This window comes from Sminthopsis crassicaudata, chromosome 1 (assembly GCF_048593235.1).
Source record: "Sminthopsis crassicaudata isolate SCR6 chromosome 1, ASM4859323v1, whole genome shotgun sequence".
Classification (NCBI taxonomy): domain Eukaryota; kingdom Metazoa; phylum Chordata; class Mammalia; order Dasyuromorphia; family Dasyuridae; genus Sminthopsis; species Sminthopsis crassicaudata.
The window spans coordinates 388,306,656-388,322,292 of record NC_133617.1 but is presented as its reverse complement, the minus strand read 5'-3'; the positions used below and the strand labels follow the sequence as shown (position 1 = coordinate 388,322,292).

General features: G+C 41.2%; 1 protein-coding gene across 1 annotated transcript; it reads right to left on the bottom strand.

Annotated features, from left to right (window-relative positions):
* Positions 1-2,710: 2,710 nt before the first annotated feature.
* RNPS1 (RNA binding protein with serine rich domain 1) lies at positions 2,711-14,134 on the bottom strand. Its single transcript, XM_074279503.1, is given in 9 exon segments — positions 2,711-3,697; positions 4,301-4,442; positions 6,670-6,823; positions 9,202-9,304; positions 10,234-10,428; positions 11,079-11,220; positions 11,223-11,233; positions 11,484-11,673; positions 14,009-14,134. Coding segments are annotated over 8 exon segments (918 nt in total). The 5' UTR covers positions 11,555-11,673; positions 14,009-14,134; the 3' UTR covers positions 2,711-3,597.
* Between the last annotated feature and the right edge of the window lie 1,503 nt (positions 14,135-15,637).

Sequence of the window (15,637 nt, the reverse complement as noted above, 5' to 3'; positions counted from 1 at the left end):
TGCCAGTGTGTGAGATCATCTATCATGCAAAGAACTATTATGTTAAGCTGCGTCAAAGGTTATGTACATTTTAGTAACTCAAAAGAGCTTTTGAAAAATGTACCATAAACAATTTTTTCCCCTGAGGCAATTAGGGTTAAGTGACTTGCCCAGGGTCACACAGCTAGGAAATGTCACAAAATTATTTTCTAAGTCTTTCTGCAAAGAACAAACTTGTTGATACATGTGACAAACTGAATAGAATGAGATGATCAATTTGAAGGTAATGTGTTTATTAAGGGATGAACTGTGGCAGTTAGTGAATTGGTCTTGGAATATACTAGCTATATAATATGATATATTAAGACACTAAGGACAAAAAAGACTCAGCTCCTATAGAAAAAAGGTTCAACACAGCAGATGGAAGATGATCAGCCTGAGTAATATAATAAGTCCAGTACTTAAGAATCACCAGAACATGGGGGCAGCTAGGTGGCACAGTGGATAGGACACCAGCCCTGAATTCAGGAGGACCCGAGTTCAAATGTGGTCTCAGACACTTAACACTTCCTAGCTGTGTGACTCTGGGCAAGTCATTTAACCCCAGCCTCAGGAGAAAAAAAAAAAGAATCACCAGAACAGGTTTCAAGCCCCAAGTCCCCTAATTTAGCTATGCAAATTAGAACAAGTCAGTAAACCTTTCTAAGCCTGTTTCTTAGTAAAATGCTGTTACTTGCATTAGCTGCCTTACAAAGTGCTTTATAAACTATTGATTTTTCCTTTTTCCAAGGATCAGACTTAAAGCTAGAGGAATTTAGAAGTTACCTAATTTTATATACCTATAAAAGGTGTCGACCTTGACTCCTCTCATTTCACATATCCAATCTGTTGCTAAGGTGGATTCTACCTTCACGTCTCTTGTAATTGTCCTTCCTCTCTGCAGCCACCATACTAGTTCAGGCTCTTGTCCTTTAACTTAATTATTTCAAGAACCTTTTTAAAATTGATCTCTCAGCCTCAAGCTTCTCCCCATTCCCATTCATCTCGACTCAGCTGCCAAAGTAATTTTCCTAATTCACCATCTGACATCACTCCTACGGATTAACTCAATAAATTCCCATGGTTCCTCATTTCCTCTAGGATAAAGTCTACAATCCTGTTTGGCTAATCCTCTCAGCCAAATTCCTCTCTTGTATACTTTTTATACTTCCTTCCCTACTTGGAAGCTGGAATCTACAATCCAGCTATATTGGCTGATTTATTATTCTTTGTGTCTTTTCAATGGCTTTTCCCATACTAGAAAAATTCTTCCTTCTCACCTATTGGTTTTTAGCTCCAATTTCACTTTCTGTTAGGATTACTAAGTGAGAACTCGGGTTGTCTGGATAGTGACAAGGTGAGAATTCAGGTTGGACAATTACAAGGTGAGAACTCAGGTTGACTTAATGGAAGGAGCAGGCTCATTGGCTGAGGTGGTTCTTCCCAGAAGCCCTTGCATTATCCCACGCCCATTCTCTGGGAGAATAAAAGAGAGGACTCCCAGAGATAGAAGAAGACTCTGCATTGCATCAGGCTTGACGGGGCTCCCTGCAGGAAGGGAAGTCACTTCTCTGGACAAGAGTTAACAGCAACTGCCTGGAGACAACGGTTCGTTACAGGAAGAAGAATCTGTCGGAGAGATTTGAGTAGAAGACACAGCAGATCTCTTCCCAGAGAGTGATCCGGCAGCTTCTAGAGACGACAGCTCGCTACAACTTTCTGTAGACTTTTTCTGGTTTTCCCACCACGGATGCTTTCCCATCTACTCTGTATATATCTTACAGTATACATGTTATCTTCTCTCAAGAGTATGAGCTACTTGAGGTTAGGAGCTGTTTTTTGCCTTTCTTTATATTCTTAGTTTTTAGATCATGTCTGAAGTCGGATCCTCCTGACTCCAGGCCCAGCACAGGTCTCCCTCACTTAAATCCAATTCACTTGCATATCCTGGCATCTCCTCCTTGGTACCATGGTCCTCTTCAAATGAAGGACAAACTTCTGTGAGCAGAAGCTGCCCCACACTGAGAACCTAACTGGAACTGGCCAGTTAAGCAACCACAGCTCTTTTCTTTTTTCCTTTCCTTTCCGTCTGTTCATATAAGAATCATACCTTTATTTACTGGTTATCTGCCCAAAGAAATGTAAATTTTGATTATGGAAACCTCAAAAGATGTCTTAAGAGCTTCTGGCTAGGATTATGATTTAAACTCAAAATTTATTGGCCAACATTAGGTCCCAGGCCAAGTCCCACTTGGTCACTGAGCCCAGTCCATTCATATTTTATTCAGCAAATTATTGTACCAGAGGATCTCTGATTGGAAGGAATATAGCTTCCAATTTCAAATCCAGTGATTTTCCCTGGGGCACCACTCAATTACTGTTTGAGGGCATTTTGGAATAAAGTCGGGTCCATTTGAGGGGAGGCAAAAGCAACACAAAGGCCTGTTTTACAGTAGTTGCCTATTTTGTCAAAAACAAAGGAGAACAAAAACTCTAACCTGGAGCTACAGAGAATTCTGAGCTCTTACTACAAAAGCTGCTCTGAGATCTTAAAATTTCTAACCAAAAGGTATACTAGGCACCAGCACATCAAGTATACTATGACTATGATCCTTTTGTGGGTTTATTTTAGAATAGACCATGACAAAAAAGTGACCCAAAAGGCCTGTAAAGAATCAACGAAACCATCATATTTCAACCCTTGAGGTTTATTCAATACGATTTTATTCCATTCTACACAACAAAAGTACAAACACAACATTATCTAAAATACTACAAAGATACAAAACTCAACACAGAAATTTTCTAGTATTGACTGTACAATAAAAGCCAAGAATGCAATTTACATTTTGCAAAATTAACCTGTTAGTTTTTCAAGAGGCCACAGCCTCAAAGGGCTGGCTCCTTGATGAGGCAGCACCAGTGGGTTGGCCTATAATCTGTTTACCAATTTTTGAGAGAGGTGGTCACTGGTGTGTGTAAAGAACCACTTACAGCAATGAGTAAGGAGTGAAATGAAAAAAAATCTATACTTCCCAGGGTCTTCTGGACCTCAAAATCAGGAGAAAAAAAATTTCAAAGCAGCAGACTGATTGTTGGCCTCGCTTTAGCAGGAGATAAAGTGGACATCAGCCTGGCCAAAAAGCAAGCATCAAGTCTTCATATTTGCCAAAAATTTACTTAGGGAGGAGGGGGGAAAAAACACACACACACACAAAACACTGCCACTTTGGGGTGGGCAGGGCTTCAGCATCTTGATCTTTTCTTTGCTTGATCTGGCTCTGCTATTTTCCTGATTTTCTCAGAAGTTAACAGCTGAGCGTTCTGTTTGGGCCAGAAAAAAAGGTATTTAGATTGCAATTCAGAACCTTCAATATTCCTGTGAGCCAAAATCAGCCCTGAGAAATGAATTAAATTTGTTGTCCAGAAGCTTTCAAGGACAGGGAGACATCCAATGCATTAAACCTTTGCTAGTCAGTGCTTGGTTCCCATTTTTTCTCTCCCCTACCCTCAGTACAAATGTTCCAATATTGTTTGTATTGAATCAAATTTAAGTTACAAAGTGAGAGCTGCCCTGCTTTATCGGGAAGAATTGGAGCTAGAGCGGCTGCGGTGGCGCCGACGGCCTGGGGAGCGTGATCGTCGGCGGACAGGAGATCTGCGCCTAGGAGATCGGGACCTATTGGAAGGAGAAAACTGCATTAGACCAAACTTGAAAAAGGGTGTTCAAGGATATAAAACTGCTATATGGCTTCTTACATGGGACTTTAACTCTTATCTCTCAAGCTTGAGCCAATGAAGGAAATAATTTTTTTCTTTAAGGCCAGATCTTTCTGAAGATACACAAAGGTTAGCTCTGCCTCCACTACTTTTCTCTTAATCCTTTATTTACTCCTTCCCTTTTATCTTCGAATAGCTGTCCCTATTAATTTTTGTTTTGTGAGGAACCACCATTATTTTAAAAAACAAAATCTTGTGCTTAAACCTTTGAATTCTCTCCTAGCAAATACTCAGTGGGCCCCAAAGACAAGACCTGTTAAGCAAGATAAAAAGCAAGATTCTTAGTACTAGGTATGTATATATACCATAACAATATGGTAACCTGCCTTTGTTAGGTCACATTTGTAGTATTACGTGCACTTATGGATGATATATTTTTAAGAAATCTATTGAGGATCTATAGAGCATCCAGAAAAGGACAATTAAGATAGTAGAGAATCTAGAAATCATGCCCCGAAGACAGGCCAACACATAAGGACCAGAGATTCATGAAAACGTTTACCTTCTCCTCATTCGTGGCGGTGATCTACGCCACATTGGGGGTGGTGGCAACATCCTTCTGGGTGGGCTAAATCGTCTGGGTGGGGGCCTGGGCCAGGGGGCCAGCACTGCAGTGGCTGTTATCTCCTGACCATCAATCTGTCCTGTTAAGAAAGGATCCATACTAAATCAGAGAACGAAACCAAAGACAAGTTACAGAGATCTTCTCTGCTGTTAGGGCAGCTAGGTGGCACAATGAATACCACACTAAGCCTGCAGTTAGGAAAAACTGAGTTTGAATCCAGCTTCAGACATTTACTAGTTATGTGACCCTGGGCAAATCATTTGACCTAGTTTACCTCAATTTCCTCATCTTTAAAATGAGCCAAAGACAGGTCACAAAGACTTGGATAGATTGAAATAACAAAGCAATCTCTGCTTTTAAATCCTTGTTTCAGGACCTGTAGATCTATAGGCTTCAGGTGGAAGAAACAACCCCCCCCCCAATTTTTGCTTACATCCAGGTTAGAGACCTCACTGGATCTCCATCTGCCAGCCCAATGACAATATATAACTAGCATAGCAACTTTTTAAAGAAATAGCTCCAGAATGACAAAAATATCATAGTAGCAACTATGAAATCATCACCCATTTTACTTGAACAAATGGGGTATGGCTTTGAACTACTTTGGACTTTCCAAACAAATTCTCAGATCAAGATGATGATATTCTAACAAAATAAGAAAATTAAAAATTTTTTTCCCCTCACAATTCAATTAATATAAAACTAGGGCTTAGATTCAGAGAATACCAAGGGCAAAAGTTCCTAAACCAGAAGCAGAGAAGGAAATCAGTAGGCTTTCTCTTCTTCCTCTCTCCCTTTTTCAGTTTCCCTGTGGTGGTTCTTCACCACAATAAAAGAAGGCATGCTTCTGTAAATCCAGAATGAAGTCCCAAAAAGGCAGCAAATTTACTAGAAAGAAAAAGAACTTAGAAGACACCCAGCTCTTCTGCTAATTTGCCATAAGATTTGGGCTAAGTAAATTCCTGTTCCTTGGACCTTGTTTCAAGTGTAAAATAAAGGAATTGGACTAAATAGCTTTCTATATTGCTGGGCTACATAAGGCCCTGGAAAAAGATGCTTCGTGTACCTCCCCATCTTGTATGGTAGCCCTGCCTCCTTTCCTATGTACCCTCTTGGTTCTAGAATATATCCCTGGGCCTCCCATGCTATTTCCAAAATTTTTGACTTTTAGGTTAGATTTCTGTCAATAAGATGTATTGTTAGAACATAGCCTCTTAATAATAAAGATATTGCTTTATGCTTTTATCTGCTTTATCCTCTGGGGCTGTACTCTAGAAACTGCACTGGCTATTAGCATTATCCCAGAACTTGATATTCCTATTTCTAGCTGAATGAAACAGTTCATTTTATTTAACAAAAGTAGCCAAGATGTATTTGGCTGTACTCCAAGTTCTGGAAGGAAGTCTTCCTTCTCAGTGTGCAAAAGTTGTTTCATGTGGAAAAATAATCAGACCTGAGTGGACAATATAATCTTGTTTGGAGGTGTTTCCCAGGTTTCCTCCAGCCATTTTAGGTGCCTTCAGCAAACCCTGAACAATAAGGATCTGGAAAGGATGAGGAGAGGTGGACAAACAAGGTCACATATGATCCCTGTCTGCAATCCATAGGATAGGAAGGATTACAAAAACAAATTTACTTCGTGTAGACAGGTTGACTAAATGATTTTAAGTAAGGGGAATGAAGGGAGGAGTAAAGGCTAAGAGCAGTGAACTATGTATACCCAGGTAGGGCAGACAAAGTGGATGCCAGCTGGAGCATGTTGAAGAGAACACCAGAAAGTTTGAAGAGAAATGTAAGGGGCAGACTGCTCAGAATACAATATACAAGACTAATTCAAGGGGAGAGCTGGAGGAAGAGCTAAGAGGGGGCAGTTGGATCAACTTGCTCATAAGTAACTTGGGGCTGAATCAGGACAGCAGACCTGGAGTCAGGAAAGACTCAAGTTTAAATCTGACCCCAAACACTTACTAGCTACATGACTGGGCAGAAGCATCATTGAATCTCTGCCTGTCTTAGCTCCCTTTTAAATAAAATATTATCTTCCTCCTAGGACTGTGAGAACAAAATACTATTAGGGACACTTTAGAAACTATAAGAGAGTAAATTATTGCTAGCTGTCAGTAAATACAAGAAAAGGTAAGATGGTAGTGCTGTGAAAGCAGGACCATTAGAGCTTCCTGAAGTGAGAGAAGAGTCTGGAGTAAAGAGGTGATAGAGGAGTCATGTTTTATTATGATCTTTTCCAGGGAGGCAAAAATGAGAAGCTAGAAGCAAATTAAAGCCTATTCCCTAGCCTAAAGACTTACCTCCATCCATGTGCTTCAATGCCTTCTCAGCCTCATCTGGGTTTTCAAACTCCACATATGCATAGCCTTTAGATAAATGAGGATGCATCCTTTCTACAGGCATATCAATCATTTTAATTTTCCCATAAGTGGAAAATATTTCCATGATGTGATCCTAGGAGACATCACATAGAAATACAAGAGATACACACATAGATAACTATTACAAAGGCAGTGCAGATGCTTTCTGCAATTCCCATCAAATTCTCATGTGAATGTTTCCTATCTACAGGGGAATCACCTGGTATTTTACCAGGGGTTTGAAAATGTTATAATTCTTTTTTTTTTTTTTTTTTTTTCTTCCTGAGGCTGGGGTTAAGTGATTTGCCCAGGGTCACACAGCTAGGAAGTGTTAAGTGTCTGAGACCAGATTTGAACTCGGGTCCTCCTGAATTCAAGGCTGGTGCTCTATCCACTGAGCCACCTAGCTGCCCCAAGTGTTATCATTCTTAAAAGCAAAAGTCTAGAATAGATCCAGTCATACTTTTATAACTGACATAGAGATAACTCAGTTCCATCCTTCAAATAAGGGAGTAGGTCCTTGGAGGGAGGAGTAATTTACCAGGTTTAAAATGCCATGACTGTTATTTGGTGACATGCCAAAGGGCAGCATGATGCCATGGGAAAGGCACTAGGTTGGAAAAGAGGTTCTAGATTCAAATCCCAGTTCTGTCATTTACTCAAGCAAGCCATTTAATTTCTGATACTCAGTTTTCTCATTTGTAAAACTATAAGTGTGGATAGAATGTCTTACGTTTTCATTAATTTCTTCTACTACCATAGTTATCCCTCCATCTCTCTCTTAGAGAATCATGCTGTACAACAGCATGGAAGGAAAAAAATAATCATTGTAACTGAATGATACATTGAAAAAGTTGGAAGACACACTGTATGTAATACTTATGGATTTACTACCTCCAAGAAGGGGCAAGTTGGGAGTGTCCTTTCATAGTTCTTCATTCAAGTCCCATTTGACTGTTCTAATTTTGAGACCGTCATTTTTGATTTTTTAGTGTGGTGTTTTTTCTGTTTACATTGGCTTTGTATATATTACTTTCTTGGCTCTGTCTCAGCACTCTGAATCAGCTCATATCCATCTTTCCATACTTTTGTGTGCTCATATTTCTTTTCTTATAGCACAGTATTAATAATTGCATCAACAAAGCACAATTTGTTTAGCCTACTCCCTAACTGATAGGCTTCTACTTTGTTTCTAATTCTTAGCTATCACAAAAAAAGTTGCTACAAATATTTGATATGTGGGAACTTTTTTTATCAAAGGCTTCCTAGAGATCTACATTTAGTAATGAAATCTCTAGTCATAAGGGTACCAACATTTAGTCATTTTATCTGCATAATTCCAAAATGGTTATACAGACATCTCACTGCTCTATCAATGTTTATAATAACACTGACTACTGCCATTTTTATCATGTTTTACCAATATGCAGGGGGTGAGGTGAAACAAGAGTTATATTGATTTTCATTTCTCTATTAAAGATCAAGTATCTTTTAAAAAATGTGGTTGTGAATACTGTGCAGTTTTTCTTTTGAAAACTTCATATCCTTTGGTCATTTATCTCTTGGATGGTGGCTATTAATCTTATATTTGTTTTTATATCTTAAGATACCAAATTTTTAATCAAAGAAACTTGATAGATTTCCCTTCCCACCTGATCCTTTTTTATCCTAGGTTCATTAATATCACCTGTGTAGAAGCTTTTCAGTTTCATGTAATCAAAGGTATCTATTTTGCCTTTTGTGATTATTATTTCTCTCTTGTAAGAAGGTATCTCTTACCCATAACTGGGAGAGAGATGTTTTCTTTCTCTTCTAATTTTTGACAATACAGTATGATTTTTAATATTAAGATTTCATATCCATTTAGAATGTTTCATCAAGTATGGCATTAAAATCGGGTTTTAACACAGTGTTCAATAACTTGTTTTTAACAAAAGTTTAAGGTCCCTTGGGATAGAAGTTATTCACAGCTCTCTGGTTCTGTTTATGGTTCAATAATTACCAAGGGGATCAATCTAAATTTTAAAAATTGTTTATACTTCCTCTAATTGTTTATATTTAAAAGAAGCCCAATAAAGGGTCTATTTGTAAACATTCTAAAACAAATTAATTTAATTGAAAAAACTATACTCCAAATAGGACTTTTAGAAGAACAGGAGAAAGGCTGGAAATGAAAATAAACAAAAGTTCCTTCTTAAAAAAGATTATAAGGTTCATTAAAGGTTCAAAAAGTTCATTAGTTTGGAAATCCTTAGTTTCTGAATAAAGAATGTCCTGAATTACTTAACAATCTATCATATGTGAGACTAATCAATCATGGTTTACTTCACTGAGAGCACTATCTCTCCCCCTACCTTCTAAATCCAAAAGTTGTCCTGTGACTCACCAATGGAAATAACCAGGATATACTAGCTCTAATGTAAACTTTGCAGAGAGACAAGAATATGAAGTGGGTACTTAATAATTTCTTACCTTTGTCACATTTCTAGTAAGCCTTCCAATATGTACTTTGGTGGGTTTGGGTGAAGGACTTCGTCTCTTCCGTTCTTTTTCATCCCTTTTAGGTGGTTTTGATCTTATTCAAAAAATACCAGACATTCCATCAACTTCTCAATTATGTCACACAATTATTACAGTTTCCCTATATCTTTAAGATGATGCAGAATTTCAAAACACATGGTGACAGTTCCAATTTAGTTTACAGTTAGTGTTTTATTTTTTATATAAAATAATATATAATATAAAAATAAATTATTTATTTTTAATATAAAAAAAACACAAAACAAACAAACAAAAAAAAAAACAAGAGTTCCAAATTCTCTTCCTCCCTCCAACTCCTCCGCTACCCATCAAGAAGGAAAGCAATGTGACAATTATACAACGCAAAATTATGCAAAACATTCCCATGTTAGTTGTTCCATAAACAATCATCTAAACACATCCCCTCTCTTTATTTCTTATAGTATAGTAGAATGCAAATAATGTTTTCAAAAGAAGTCCTTTTCACTAGATAATAACGTAATTTCTGGTAATCCCAAAGAGATTGTACAATTTTACTGAATGTTAACTAGTCACCATAAAATCCTCATCAGACTTTTCCCCCTTTATTTAGATCATGAAGGCAACCACTCTTAGGATTGTGTTGTCTTTTTGTATTCCCAGTGTTATCACAGTGCCTGGGATATAGTGGATATTTAATAAATGAATGATTGATTTTAAAAAAATCTGATCACTTTCTAGCCTATTAGGCTGCTAAATAATAGTTGATATTACTTCAAACATTCTGACTATGGTAAAAAAAAAAAAAAAGTGTATGTATGTATATCTATCTATCTATCTATCTATCTATCTATCTATCTATCTATCTATCTATCTATCTCACCCACACTCAAATTTTAAAAAATAGAAGAAAAAAACTTGGTAACTTTTATCAGCTTACAAATCACCACATCACCGACCAATTTATAACAGAAGAGACAGGAGAAGATTTAGGCTAACACTCACTTGGAACGGGACCGCCTCCTATTGTCATGCCTTCTTCTAGAGGGACTTGGAGATCCAGAGGAACTGCTGGAACTGGAACTTCGGGAGGTGCTAGAACTTCCAGACCGGCTAGATGCAGAAGAAGAGCTGGAACCACTACTAGAGCCAGTGCTAGTACTAGAGCCAGAGCTGGAAGTGGAACTGGATCGAGACCTGCTGAGTAATGAGGTGGAGAGGAGTAAAAAGGCCACAGGCTGAATAGAAATGGGAAAAGAATAATTTTCAAATTGGAATTAGAAGATCTTAGGCTCAATGGTAATGCTCTTTTAAAGAGAGAAGTCCACAGTTTTATTTTACTACTCTTTAGGGAGTAATATTACTTCTAATACCAAAATGTCTCTATTAGTTAGGTTGATGAAGAAGAAATTTAAGTAGAAACATTTAAGGTGGAGCCAAACTCCTGAGCAATAACAGGAAATCAACCACATGTTCCAAAGAGAAATCTAAAGGTTAGTACTTAGTATGGAGAATGAGAACTATACTTAATTCTCCCCTCATATATAGAAATTGAACAGGTCTAATAGAATTTATATTACAGACTGATTAATAGCAATGTTTATCAAAATAAGTAGCCTGAGAAATCACACACCTTGCCACACTAACATGGAAGAAAAATAGCCCTAATTCTTTTAACTCCCTTTATTTAAAAGTTTTTCCAAGAGACAACAGACAACCAGAACACTGTTTATCTGTCATATGAAGAGGCTGCAGGCAAGAAATCACCCCTGTAATCTGACTATGCCTGCATTCAGTTCTCCCCAGCTCATGCAATAAATAAAAAAAAATAAACAAAAAACAATCCCCACCTGGAGGTGCTGCTACCACTGGAGGCACTGCGCCTCTTACGAGCTTTGTCTCTTCCACGATCCTTTTCACTTGATTCTTTAGTGGCCCCTTTATCTTTAGACCGATCCTTTGACTTGTCATCTGTTCTATCTTTACGTTTGGTGGAGAGGGAGCCCTAGAGAGGGGAAAAGTCTGTGAGAATCACGCCACTTCCAACCACAACTTGAAACAATATGCCACAGCTTAAAAGACAGGGCATCCAAAAGCTTGCAGGGATCCCAGTTAATTACAGGGCAAAATGGTCAGTTGTTTATGGAAGCTTTCACTAAGAACAAGCAAACAATTCCAACTTTTGCCCTTCCTGAGGGATCCCTAGCAATGGCTACCCCAAAATTAGCACTAGAAAAAGCTGACGGAAGGATTACCGAGTGCTGGACTTTTTATTATTTTCTTTGACTCCTAGCAAGCTCTTCTTTTTCATTCCTGATAAATCCATTCTCCCCTTCTGAGGTGGTTCAAAGCAGTACTGGATAAGTACTCACTTATCTGAGCTCTCACTTCTAACTCCTTGATTCTGAGAACCGATCCCTAATCGAATTTACTCCATAGAGCAGCCTAATAACAAGATAAAAGGATTTAAAAAGAATCAAAGGCAACAAATCTATTTTGCAGTAAAAAAAAAAAAAAAAAAAAAAAAAAAAAAAATCAGCAGTGTGGAGATAGGATAAAGAGGTGAGAGAAAGACCATGGATTTAACACCACATACAATAAATGTTCTAGCAGAATGCTGCAGAACAAATAGGCTGAGGAAGAAGCTGATCACAGGGATAATTCCATCTCACACAAGCTTTCTCTTGGCTCTAAAGGAGTTTTCACCTTACCCTGGCATTTTCTTATCAAAGCAGACTTGGAGGAAGGGGAGTGAGAGGAAAAGGAAGATATCCTTCATAGGTGGCAAGCTCCATTTCACCAAGGGAAGGTGAAAAGCTTCTTTACCTCCCCCTCCCTCCTTTGGAATACAATTTAGTCATCATATAGAAGACAAGAGCACAAACCACCAGGGCTCTCTTGATTACAGGAGATCTATTCTTGGTTAGATTCTTGCTAAGTTTATTGCTATACTTTAAACATAGAAAATCCTATTATAATATACTACTACCACTCCAAGGTTAAGAAATATTGATATCACAGCATTTAATATCAACCTAATGAAAGCTTTAAAATTTCTGTTTACATTAAAAGCTAATACAATTATCCCTTAAAATGCATATCTTCTTACCTTTCTTCCCTTTAAATATGTGAATGGATACTTTGTTTTTAATTTAATATCTGAATATATCCCTTCCCCAGACTCCCAAGGAGCCCTCTCTTTTAACAAAAATTAAAAAAAAAAATACTATCTTAAGACGCTATGACTTTATTCCATAGAGAACTACCAGATGAGGAAACTACCAATGCAGGCTGGCATCTTCTTTGAAACTTCTAATTTTAAAGAGTTGTCTAGAACACTTGAGGGAGAAATGACTTGCCCAGGATCAGAAAGTCAGCATCTGTCAGTCAAGATGCAGAGCTTGAAGGCAGTTCTTCCTGGCTTTGAGGACAGCTCTAGACCAAGTGCTCTTCACTGAAGAATCTTAAAATTCTTACAATTAGGTGCCACATGTTTTAAGTGAAATTCAGTAATTGAATTTATTTACATAGAACTGATACACCTGTCCCAACCTCCATTTCTCAAAATCGGAAGCCCGATCTAAGTTAGGGCAAGTACACTGACTACACCTGGCACTTGTATAGACCGGGTATTCTATCTGGGAAACGAAACACTATCTTGGTCCAGGGCCCAATTTTATACTTGCCATCCCTGGAATGACTGGCAAAAGCAGAAGCCTGCACCAAAGTGTAGAGAAGAACCCTTGACCTTTGCAGTCGGAGCCAAGCAGCTCTGGATATATGATTAGAGAGAAAAAGGCAGGAGGGCATCTGAATCGAGGGTCCTGTTTTAACAATTTTAACAGCTGGCAGGACAAACTGTAAGGTGTGAGGACATGACAAGAGTAAACAGGTTTGCTTCCATTCGCATCAAATTAGGAAAAGGGCCATTTCTCCACATTTGGGAGTTTTTCAAATGCAAATCCGTCCTCCACTTGGACAGTTTCTAGAAGAACCCACACCCAAATGCCAGCAATGAAAGGCCTCTGCCCTCTTTGAGACTGTGGAACTAGACTGACCAGTGCTCTATGCAGATAGTGACCACCCACCTAACAAACCCTTCGCTAAATTTGATCTCGCTTACATTCAGGTGCCCAAATGAAAGGACACAGGAGACTCCTGTCACGTAAAAAAATCTTCAAACCCAAGCTGAGTGACTTCCGTCTTCCCTGAAAGGGCTACCTTACAGTTTGTCCTCTCAAAGTCTAAGCCTTCAGAGACGCTCATTTTCAATTTTTCTTTTTTAAGTTCTGAAGCTTAAGCTAACTCGATTTTCACGTGAAATAATCACAAAAGGTTCTGGGAAAGAGCCAGGTTCGGTGGGGCAAGCTCCCTGCCCCCGCTCCCCCCTCCCCCGACATTACCCGTTTGCTCCGGCCCTTCCTCCTCCGGCATTACTGCTGACCTCTCGCTATCAAGCTTGCCTGGTCTCGGGCCTCTCGACCCCTCCCCGCGTCCCCCACGACCTCCAGCCAGGCCGCCACCCCGCCCCAGCATCCCCGGCTTCCTTCCCTCCGGCTTCGGGCCCCCTCCCTCCGTCCTTTGGCTCCTCCCCCTAGGGCCAGGCCGGGGCCCGCTTTCTCCCTCAAACCACGATCCCGCCGGGTCCATCCGGGACTCCTTCCGCCCGTGAGGCGCTGGTCCATGTCCGCCATCCACCTTCCAGGGGATGGCGGCCGGCCCCAGGCAAGCGCGGGGCGGACAGAGCCCCGGATGGGGCCGGATTCTTCTCCACACTTACATCTTCTCAAGTCCAGCGCCTCTGCTGCCCGTTCCTCCTCCCGCACTCTCCGGCGACCAGAAATGACGTTGCGCGCCAGGGCGGGAAGACAGAGCGCTGCGCAGGGTGTTGACGCAATTGGTTACGTCTTACGTGCTAGTTAAAGGGCCATTCGGCGAGTCGAGAGCTCGCGATCAGTTCGCTTGCAGGTCGAGCTCCCGTCTGGGTCTTACCTCTCCTTCTTCTGCTCGGTCAGAGCCGATTAAGGTGGGCCTGGGTGTCGCAGCTGATCGTGTACGATTCTTCCTGAGGTGCTCTACGGATTCGAACGATTTTGTCGTTAAGACGGGGCTGCGACGTTTCGCCTTCTCCGAGGCCGCTTCGAGGCCTTCTTCTGACGCCCACACGGAAACGTGGGACAAGGGAAAGAAGAAAGAGAGAGAGATTCTGGTGGGGAATGAGCCTCACGCGCCCCGACTCCGAGAGGGTTAAGGCCGTATCCTTCCCGGCATCCTCAGCGGGTTCGCTGGCACCCGCACAGGGCGGCGGGGGCGAGGACGGGGACGCGGGCGCGGGCCCGAGCTCGAGCCCGAGCCCGAGCCCGAGCCCGAGCCCGAGCCCCAGCTCGAGCTCGAGCGCGCTCTCCCCGCGGAGATCCGCTTCGTGGATAGAGAGGCGGCGCCGACGTCGGCGTCGGCTCCTGAATCGGGCTCGCGTAACTCCCAGCGGAGCGGCGTCCACTTCGGCGTCGGCGTCGACTTCGGCGTCTGCTTCGACCTCGGCGGCAGCCGCCAGGAAGAACAGACCGGTCACCACCGGGCAGAGGGCTCGGCAAAGTGATCCCGTTCCAGCTCAGAGCTACTCCGACTCGGACGAATTCGAAGATCCGGACGCTCCGGGAACCTCAAGCGGGAGGCCGCCGCTGAGGCCTCGTGTGAGACCCCCTCTAACTCTCCTGCGCTTCCCAGGTCCGCAGGCGCAGGTCTCGATCGAATTTAGGGTGAGTGACAAGCCCGTGTGCAGAACACCTGTGGAGGGCGGGAAGGGGGCCCCCCAGCTCCACCCCGCACCCTACTTAATTACGAGAAAGTGCTGCTCCTGGCGCCAGGGCGACATGCACTTCCTAAAAAGTGAAGCCCTGGAAGCCTTCCTGGAGGAGGCGGGGGAGGGGGGAGGGGTGTGTTTGGAGAACTGGTGACCCCAGGAAAGTTTGATCGCCACTTACTCGTTCACTAGCTCCCACCATTCGATCCAGTCGCACTAGATTCGGAGCTGGAAGTCCAGCTTCTCTTTTTACAGGGAAACAAAGTGACTGACTGGTGTCCCACACAGTGCTATAATCTTAGCTGGCTAATTCAACATCTTCCTGGCCCCTTGACACTAAATCCATCTCTTCCCACTGTTTCAAAAGGTGGTCAAAAAGCATGTTTATGAAGTGTCTGCTATATGCCAGTCACTGCCAAGTACACGGAGTAAAAAACAGGTACCTGCACTCACGGAGTTTACAGCGTACCGCAACGATGTTCATGTGGCATTCCCAACTGGAACATAAGGCTCATGATGTCTAAATGATCACGGAGCAAAGAATAGAATTTTCAGAAATTCTTAAGTAGTCTTTAGTTATATCATGGAACTTTAAGTGGGATTTTA